General features: G+C 62.8%; 2 protein-coding genes across 2 annotated transcripts in view; both read left to right on the forward strand.

Annotated features, from left to right (window-relative positions):
• The first annotated feature begins 362 nt into the window (after positions 1–362).
• DUS3L (dihydrouridine synthase 3 like) lies at positions 363–5,484 on the forward strand. Its single transcript, XM_007954462.1, has 13 exons — positions 363–457; positions 1,269–1,557; positions 1,814–2,323; positions 2,606–2,647; positions 2,808–2,960; positions 3,190–3,306; positions 3,563–3,628; positions 3,716–3,826; positions 4,164–4,260; positions 4,345–4,420; positions 4,917–5,105; positions 5,185–5,313; positions 5,412–5,484. The coding sequence occupies exons 1-13, from the start codon at positions 363–365 to the stop codon at positions 5,482–5,484; spliced, it is 1,947 nt and encodes a 648-aa protein (XP_007952653.1).
• A 660-nt stretch (positions 5,485–6,144) lies between these two features.
• Positions 6,145–9,342, forward strand: part of PRR22 (proline rich 22) — a 7,229-nt gene continuing 4,031 nt past the window's right edge. The window contains exons 1-4 of the mRNA XM_007954493.1: positions 6,145–6,271; positions 6,363–6,425; positions 6,862–7,889; positions 8,531–8,672. Of these exons, the coding sequence (XP_007952684.1) occupies positions 6,145–6,271; positions 6,363–6,425; positions 6,862–7,889; positions 8,531–8,672 (1,360 nt within the window). The remainder of the gene's footprint in view (positions 6,272–6,362; positions 6,426–6,861; positions 7,890–8,530; positions 8,673–9,342) is intronic.

A 9,342-nucleotide genomic window follows, 5' to 3' on the forward strand; every position in this document is an offset into this window, starting at 1 on the left:
TCTAATTTTTTAAGGAAGCAACATACTATTTCCCACAGTGATTGTAACCAAAAGTACTCTAAATTTTCAAAAGTCCCAGGAGGAAAACTACAGTCTAGTGTGAGGACTGGGGCGCCTGGGCTGCCAGTTAGCGGTCCCTTTTAAGATAACCAACCTCCTCAGGTCCTTACAAAAAGCTCCCAAGTATGCATTTGGGACTCGAGGCCCCGCCCCCAGAGGCCCCGCCCCGTCACGTCGACATGTGCGCAATGACAGGTATGGAGCGCCTTGCACATGCGCATTTGTCCAGCACAATCAAAGAGACACGCACGCGACCCGGAAGACTTTCCAGCTACTCTCCGGATCCAGCGTGAGGGGGGCCGATGGCGGAGGGAGCGGCGGATGAGGCCTCAGTAGACGGTGGTGGAGATTCCACAGCCAGCGCGCCAGAACGGGGAGTGGCGCCCATTAAATCTCAGTGAGTCGCTGGAACCGGGGGAAACCGCTTAAGGACTTCCCGGCATCCATAGCGGGGCGCAAGCGGTGCATGCCGGGAGATGGGGCAGCGGCGGTGGGAGGGAAGCTCGCAGCCTTTTTAATCGGAGCCATTCCTCCGCCTCGCAAGGTCAACAGGGAGACCTGAGATCTCGCACGTTGTGGGCTGTCACATGCGCGAAGGACACCAAGGGGCATGCCGGAGTGGGCGGTGTTTGAGGAGGAGGCCGCAATGCATTCTGGGGCTTGCAGTGTTTGAAAGAATAGCCGAAGGTTATGCTGGGAAATGTAGCTATGTGGTCCATCCTGCAAGGCATCCTGGGATTTGTAGTTTTCCTTCGTTCAACGTGACCGGGGTTTATTGCTGTTGTTGTTGTTGGGCTGTTGTGATGTGCCCTCGAGTCGGACCCGACTCATAGCGACCCCTCCTTGGGTTTCCGAGCCGATATCACTACGGAAGTAGATTGACCCATCTTCCTTCGGAGGAGTGGCTGGTGGGTTTGAACCGCCAGCCTTCTGGTTAGCTGTCAAGTGCCTTGGGCACTATGCTACTAGAGCTCCTTGCCTCTACAGACTCTGGGTAGTAACGCCGCAGGGATAAAACAGGTCCTTCTTTGGCCTTGAGGTGCGCCAAGGCTGAAGCTGGCTGGTCCTGAGTAGTGAAACTTCCCGTTAACAAAAGCGTTTTAGCAGGGGCCATTGTTCTCACTCCCCCTTCCCCAGTGTTCATTGAATCTGAGCTCAGAGGAGGGACTCCTGGACCACCCTCCTTTCCCTACCGTCTTCGCTGGCAGGTACCTCACCACCAAGGAGCAGTTTCACGAATTCCTGGAAGCCAGAGGGCAGAAGAAGGCCTCCAGGGAAACAGAGGCAGTGGAACCTGATGGCTGTGACCTGGCTGAGCCTGAGGCCAAGCGGGTCCGGCTGGAGGATGGGCAGACGGAAGATGAACAGAAGGAGAAGGCAGCTGAGCTCCAGGAGCAGCCACCGGCTCAGAAAAGGGCCCGAGGCCAGAACAAGGGCCGGCCTCACCTGAAGCCCAACCACTATGATGGGGACAGGCTCTGCCCCTCCCTGGTCCAGGTGAATGTGACCACATGGGGCTCTCCACTGGGGTAACTCTGCTAGAAAGTTATAGAGGACTTCAGTGTGCAGCTCCCTGTTCCCTGTTTAGTCCCTGTGATGTCATGAAGTACGTATCCTTACTGTTCCCATTCTACAGAACAGGAAACCATAGCACAGTGTGGTTACTGACTTGTGCACAAACACACAGCCAAGAGGGGGTCAGAGCTCAGACCCAGGCTGCCCTCCTTCATGCTCTCCCCTTATATCCCTTCAGGGGTCAGCCACCAAGTGTTTCTATGGCGACCGCTGCCGTTTCCAGCACGATGTGGGCCTCTACCTGGAGAACAAGCCAGCTGACCTAGGCCCCCACTGCGTGCTGTTTGAGACCTTCGGCAAGTGCCCCTATGGCGTGACCTGCCGTTTCGCTGGGGCCCACCTGGGACCTGAGGGCCAGAACCTCATTCGGGAGGAGGTGGTGGCCCGAGGGGCCCAACCCCCACCCGTCCGAAACGGCCTGGACAAGGCCCTACAGCAGCAGCTGCGGAAGCGCAAAGTCTGCTTCGAGCGGGCCGAGCAGGCCCTTCGCCAGTTAAGCCAGGGCCAGCCTCCAGGCCTCACCTCTGCTGCCACTGCGCCTGTCACCCCTGAGGGCCCCGTGGCTGAGGGTGCTCCCGGGCAGGGCAGCGGTGATGCTCAGCAGGCCCTTCCCAGCAGTCCTGTGCAGACCTGTGGAACCCTGACAGATGAGGACATAGTCAGGCTGAGGCCCTGTGAGAAGAAGCGGGTATGTGATAAGTAGTGCCTTCTCAGACTCCCTTTCCATGCTCCATTGCTCAAGAAGCCCCAGTCTGGGGGCAAGGAAGAGCTGTCTATGTGTGCCCAGTCCCAGAGGGTCAGGGCTGGGGCAGAGGGGAGCAGTGGGGAAGAGAGGGCATAGGGACTGGGGCTTTGACGATTGAGTAAGAGCTTTCTAATAGAGTGGAAGTGGGGGAAGAGCGGAGGCTTGAGAGGCCTCAGGCCCCAGGTAGGAGGGTTGGGCTTCAATGTGCTTTTTTTTCCCCTCAAGCTGGACATTGGTGGCAAATTGTACCTGGCACCCCTCACCACGGTAGGAGGCAGGTGGGGTGGGGCAGGTGGTGGTGGCACGGTCACCCCAACAGTGCCAAGTGCCCAGTGTCTGTCCCCACCTGGGGGTCCTCAGGGCTTGGCTCGGTGTCTGGGGTTGCCACCTGCTATGCTCTCATGAAGCCCCGCCCCGCTGCCCCCAGTGCGGGAACCTGCCGTTCCGACGGATCTGCAAGCGCTTCGGGGCAGACGTGACCTGCGGGGAGATGGCTGTCTGCACCAGCCTGCTGCAGGGCCAGACATCTGAGTGGGCCTTGCTCAAACGGCACCACAGCGAGGACCTCTTTGGGGTGCAGGTCAGTGACCACCCTGAGGGAGAGGGCAGGGGAGGGAGCAGGCCAGCAGGGGTGAGGCTCACCTAGGCCTGACCCACCCCAAAGGGTGGGTGGTCTTAGCATAGGGCCAGGTACCTTGAAGGTGCCAGCTCCTTCCATCCCCTGAGGACCCTGGGGGCCCAGGGACAGGAAGCCACTGGCTGGAGCCCTGCGGTGGACGTGCCCATCACCCTGCCCTGCCTCCACGCAGCTCGAGGGTGCCTTCCCAGACACCATGACCCGGTGCGCGGAGCTGCTGAACCGCACCATTGAGGTGGACTTCGTGGACATCAACGTCGGCTGCCCTATCGACCTTGTGTACAAAAAGGTGGTGGCCCCTGGCCCAGGAGTCCCAGGCGGGCAGGCAAAGCATAGGGCGGAGGTCTGGGGCTCTGGCCACTGGCAGATGCCATTCCTTGTGTTCCCCAGCTGAACCAGCCTGCAGGGTGGGGCTTGTGGGCATGTGTATGGCCCTGTGGGGCTCTGAGGGTCTCCCTGGGCCTCACATGTCCGTGTGTCCTGTTACTGAGGGTGTGGGGCAGCGGCCAGCCTGGGTCTGCGCTCACTCGGCCCCTTCCTCTCAGGGCGGAGGCTGCGCCCTCATGAGCCGCGCCACCAAGTTCCGTCAGATCGTCCTCGGCATGAACCAGGTGCACCCCGTGTTGGCCCACACCCCCACGTCCTCCCCTCTCAGCTTGGCCCCCAACCGCACCCCCAACCCTCCACCATCCCTGCAGGTGCTGGACGTACCGCTGACGGTGAAGATCCGCACGGGTGTCCAGGAGCGGACCAACCTGGCCCATCGCCTGCTGCCGGAGCTGCGGACCTGGGGCGCGGCACTGGTCACGGTGGGTCCCTGGGAGCAGGCATCGGGGCCTCCGGGCAGGAGGCCTCCCTGCTAATGGTCCTTCCCACTTCCTCTACATCTCTGACTCCTCTGTGTCTCTCTGAACCTCTCCTTTTTGTCTCTGTGTCTCTTGTCAACGGCTCTCTCTCTCTTTCTCTGACGGTGTCTCTGTACGGTCTTGCTCCGACTCTGTCTCTTGTCGCTGTGTCTGTGTCTGAGGCTTTGTCTCCACATCTGTCTTGTCTCTGACTGTCTCTCTCTCTGTGACTCTCTCCCTCTCAGTCTGTCTCTCTCGGTCTCCCTCTGCCTCCCTCCCTCTGCGGCTGCTTCTCCTCCAGCTCCATGGCCGTTCACGGGAGCAGCGCTACACCAAGCTGGCTGACTGGCAGTACATTGAGCAGTGCGTGAAGGCCGCCAGCCCCATGCCCCTGTTTGGTGGGTGCCCAGACCTCCCTGCCCACTGCCCTCCCCGTGAACCACCCATGCAGTGCCTGGAGACCCGCGCCTCTGTCTCCTCAGGAAATGGGGACATCTTGTCGTATGAGGATGCCAACCGCGCCATGCAGACTGGTGTCACTGGCGTCATGATTGCCCGGTGAGTGAGCCCGGGTGCACCCCAGCTGACCTGCACTTCCCCCCGCCCCCCACCCAGTGTGCTGCTCTTCCATCCAGGGCAAAACAAGGCCGGGCTTTGTAGTTCAGGGGCCTGGCAGCTTCTACAGCTGGTTGTCATGGACTGAAATTTTGGGACTTGGATGGTCACATGACCACATCTGTGCTGTTTCGGATTGGAGGCATTGGGGTTTAGGGCTCTGGCTTAGGCTGGGTCTAGCAGCCTAAGGAGCCGTGCAGCTTGGGCCAAACTCAGGCTGGGGGGGGGTGTGGGTGTGGGGGCAGCGGCCCCATGGCAGGTGGGGGCCGAGGTCTCAGGCCCAGGCCGGGTGGTGGGTGTGGGGGCAGCGGCCCCTCGGCAGGTGGGGGCTGGGGTCTCGGGCTCAGGCCAGGCAGTCAGTATGGGCTTGGCAGCTGCCCCTGGGCCCTAACCATTTGGGGCAGCGATGGCTGCCTGTAACCATCCCACCCACTGGCAGCGGCGCGCTGCTCAAGCCGTGGCTGTTCACGGAGATCAAGGAGCAGCGCCACTGGGACATCTCGTCGTCCGAGCGCCTGGACATCCTGCGGGACTTCACACACTACGGCCTGGAGCACTGGGGCTCGGATACACAGGGCGTGGAGAAGACCCGCCGCTTCCTGCTTGAGTGGCTCTCCTTCCTGTGCAGGTGGGGCTGGCGGGTGGCTGGCGGGCAGAGACCGGCTCCAGCCTGGGCCCCCACCCCTGGTCACCCTGCTCTCCTGCAGGTATGTGCCGGTGGGCCTGCTGGAGCGGCTGCCACAGAAGATCAACGAGCGGCCCCCGTACTACTTGGGTCGTGACTACCTGGAGACGCTCATGGCCAGCCAGAACTCGGCCGACTGGGTTCGCATCAGGTGGGCCCTGCTGCAGGGGCGGGGGATGGCTGGGCAGGGCGTGTGCTGGGGGGGGGGGTGCACTTGCACCTGAACCTGACCCCGCCCATTCCTCACAGTGAGATGCTGCTGGGACCCGTGCCACCCACCTTCGTCTTTCTGCCCAAGCACAAGGCCAACTCATATAAGTAGCTGCCAGGCCAGGTGGCGGGCAGTGTTTGAGTGCACTGGGTTCCCTGAGTGTGTGAAGCAGACAATAAATTTTATTCTTTTAACTTTGAGGCCCTTCTGTGACCCTGAGGCTACCCCATCCTGGCCCCTAGTCTATCTCGACACACCCAGGCCTGTCCCTGTCCCCACTGTGCTGTGGGTGGCCAGACCCAGGGGTCTCCCTCCTCTGGCCCCCTGTTTGCTTCTCGTCAGTCAGCAGGCTCCACATGCCCAAGTCCATGCTGGGGGGTGCTGGTTTCAGGCCGTGACCCCTGAGGAAGACAGGGAGGGGACTGGGACTGGGGCCTGTGTGGGTGCAGATCAGGGCAGGCTGCCTGGAGGAAGTGGCCTGGAACAGTTAGGTGGGTCCTGTGGGTGCAGGTGGAGAAGCAGAGGAGCTTCCCACCCTTGGTGATACTGCCTTTGATCGGCCTCAGCTCGCCATCTGCCTCCTGCCCACCCCCACCCCCACCCCCTGTACCTGGAATCCTGGCCACTGGATGGGTGGCTGCCTAGAACCCACTGCCCAGGGTAACCAGGCAAACAGAACTCTGCAGGACTCAGAGCTTGCTCTCTGGGTGGGCCGCCTGCGCTCCCACTGTCTCCCTCCTGGCTGGCCTGGGCTGGGCTCCTTACCTCCCTATGCAGCACCCCAAGCCCTTCTATGCACCCTCTGCTCCCCAAGAAGGCTTCAGCCCCCAGGGTCTGGACAGCACCGAGGGCCCAGCCAGGCAGCCTGCGGCCTGTGCGGAGGCACTCCCAGCAGTGGGTAAGGGACCCCCCAGGGCAGCACAGGGTGGGACAGGGGCCCAGGGCCCTGCCCATCCAACTCAGGACCTACCCACTGCTTCTGTCTGCAGGTTCCTCCAGCCTGTATCACTCCCCAAACCCGGAGAAAGAGGTGTTTCCAGCCCCTCCCGCAGGTACTGGCTTCCCCTCACTCTCAGGACCTGGGGTGTGGGGTTCAAGTGGGCAGAGCCCAGCCTTCCCTGCCTGCTGGACCATAGCAGGACCCGTGAGGGCAGGACCCATGTCCCTGTGCCCTGGTGGAACAGGAAGGCAAGGCCTGCGTCCCTGACTCCCAGTAGGTCCCCTAGGACACAAAGTGTGTCCTTGTCCCCAGTGGGTCCCCCAGACAAGACCTGTCCCCCCGTTCCCAGTGAGCCCCACAGAAGGCCCATGACCTTGTCACCAGCAGGCCCCCCAGGATGAGGCCTGTGACCCCGTGCCTAGTGAGCCTTCCAGGACAAGGCCCATGACCCTGTGCCTGGTGGGCCCCAGTCCCCCTTCCCCAGTGGCCCCCTGGACACGGCCTGTGCCCTGACGGGAGCCCTCTCAGGCCCCCACCCCCGGCCGCAGGTCTCCAGATGGCTCCGTGTGGCTGCTTCTTTGACCCCCGCATCTACCGCATCGAGTGGGCCACCTCTGATTTTGGCCAGTCAGCCCTGTACAAGCTGGTGGTGGCGGGCGGCGGGCCAGCAGGGGGCCCAGCTGGGGGCCCCGCCTCCACAGGCACCTACCTTCTAGAACCCCAGCACTACCTCAAGGCTCCGGGGCCACCACCACCCCCGTATACCCCCTACCAGCCGGTGCCCGGGGCCCCCCAGTACCTCATGCCCTACTTCCCACCTGAGGGGCCTGGGCCCGAAGGCCTGGGCTTTGTAGGCGATGGGGGGCCCCCGACCTTTGTGGAGCTGGCCCCCCCACCCCCCCCCAAGGACAAGCTGCCACCACGGCTGCTCACGCTGCCCGCCGAACCACTGCTACCACCTGGTGCTTATGGCCACCTCGAGGGCAGCCTCAGCCAGTGGGGGCCTGCGGCGGCCACCGCCTGGCCTGCCGAGCCCCCAGCCTTCCCCACCAAGGAGCTGCCAACCGGGCCGGGACAGCTGCCCATGCCGGCTGAGGCCCCAGCAGCGGCCCGTGCGCTGGTGGTGGGTGAGGCCCCGGCAGCCAAGGTAGCCCGCGCCTCGGGGCTGCCCGACAAGGTGCTGCTGGAGGACGCCATGAAGCTCTTCGACTGCCTGCCAGGGCGCAGCGAGCCTGAGGGCGGCCCGCGCAGGCTCCCGGCCGTGGCTGCTGGGCCTGACAGTGGAGGCGGTGGCGACGACTCTTCCGGCGACATCCGCTCGCTGCACCTGCCCGACGAGCTGCTGTCGTTCGACTACAATGTGCCTGAGATCCTGGACGCCGTGTGCAACGCGGACTACCTCAACTTCAAGGCGCTGGATGAGGGGCCGCCACCGCCGCGCCCGGGACCCCCAGCCACTGACCCCCCGGCCCCCTGCCTGCGGCCCGACACGGCCAGCTGTGGCAAGAAGAAGGCTGGCCCCACATCCACCCAGAAGGGCAAGTCGGGTGGCAAGAGCAGGCGGGCCGTGGGCTCGGTGGGTGCCACCCTCCCAGAAGCCCCCCATTAAAACGTATCTGATCTCTCAGCTCATGGTCATCTCTGTGGCCCTGGAGGTCAGGGGGCAGCTCATGAACAGGAAGGGGCTGCCTCCCAGGCAGAGACCAAGTCAAGGGATCCCAGATGCGTGCACGCACATACATACACATGCAGACACGCACTCATGCGCACGCGCGCGCACACGGTTATTTTGGGGCCCGTTCAAGCTCACGGGGGTCCTGTGTGTATCACAAGAGCTGTGCTCTGGAGGTTTCCACAGCTGATCTTTCAGAAGCTCATCACCAGACCTTTCTTCCGAGGGGCCTCTGGGTGGACTTGAACCTCTAGCTCCTGTTACCGGCTGAGCGTGTGAACCATTCGCACCACCGAGGGGCTCCCCTAGATCACAGGGTGCGCTATGGCTGTTGTCTCCCAGTCCTGGAGAGTTGGGGTCACTGTAGGGACGGGTGCAGAGCACTAGGAACCGCCACCTGGCTTCTTGCTCCTAATGAAGGACTCAGCCCTAGGTCTGGTTGGGGTAGTCAAGGCTGCACAGAGAGGGCAGGAACTTGCCTAGAGATACACAGCAAGCAAGGCAGGTCTCAGAGTGGTCCCCGACACTACCACTCCCCACCCCAGCCGCCACTTGTAGCCCTCAGGAAGCCATGGCAGGTGGAGAAGGGTGGGGGCACCTTTGTCCCTGCCATGGGCCAAGACGTGAAGGTGCGCACACATGTTCACGTAGACATGGGATCGTTGGAGCTGGTGGATGCTGGCACGTGTATGCCTTGCAGATGCCGGGCCGTGGGAGTCGGCACCCTCTTGGGAAGGGGACTAAACTCAGAGGGTGGGGGTGTGGAGGGCACACAGGTGAGCAGGCACAGGTGTGCACGTGACGGCAAGCAGCTAAACACGAGCACTAGGTGACAGGCAGAGGTGGGGGGGCGTGACTGTACCAGGCCCAGCCACACCATGGCTCCCATCCAAGGTAGCAAGGACAGCTTCCTGCAGGCTCGGAAATGGGCCTGGGCCCAGCCTTGGGGGCCCTGCCCACACTCTGCTGCCCTAGGGCCATTGCACCCAGAACACCCACCTTGCCCGAGGCAGGGGCTGGCCGTGCCCAGAGGCCACACTGGAGAAGCCACCATCCGCCAGGAAGCAGGGAAGAAAGCAGGAAGCAAAGTGACAGTGACATCTCTGGCAGGACGGGGAACTGGACCTGGACCCCTACCAGCCCCTTGCCCCTGCACAGGGGTTCAGGGAGCCTCTTACCTTGTCCTGGGTGCTCCTGTTTGGGGCCCTTTCCTGGAAGGGAGGCTAGCCTGTGGGTATGCATGCCGAGGGCCATACGTGGGTCAGCTCCTCAGAACCCCTAAACGGGCTCAGGAGGTGGAGAGGACCACACCTCAGGCCTTCCTGGTACCACCTGCAACCGCTCTGAGCACTGGCCC

Source organism: Orycteropus afer, unplaced genomic scaffold, assembly GCF_000298275.1.
Source record: "Orycteropus afer afer isolate SDZICR_OR568_19922 unplaced genomic scaffold, OryAfe1.0 scaffold00461, whole genome shotgun sequence".
Taxonomy (NCBI): Eukaryota; Metazoa; Chordata; class Mammalia; order Tubulidentata; family Orycteropodidae; genus Orycteropus; species Orycteropus afer.

Coding starts and splice junctions, on each gene's coding strand:
- DUS3L (XM_007954462.1), top strand. CDS start 363: ATGGCGGAGGGAGCGGCGGATGAGGCCTCAGTAGACGGTGGTGGAGAT. Junction 3,629..3,715: donor TCGTCCTCGGCATGAACCAG/GTGCACCCCGTG, acceptor CCATCCCTGCAG/GTGCTGGACGTACCGCTGAC. Junction 4,261..4,344: donor CAGCCCCATGCCCCTGTTTG/GTGGGTGCCCAG, acceptor CTGTCTCCTCAG/GAAATGGGGACATCTTGTCG.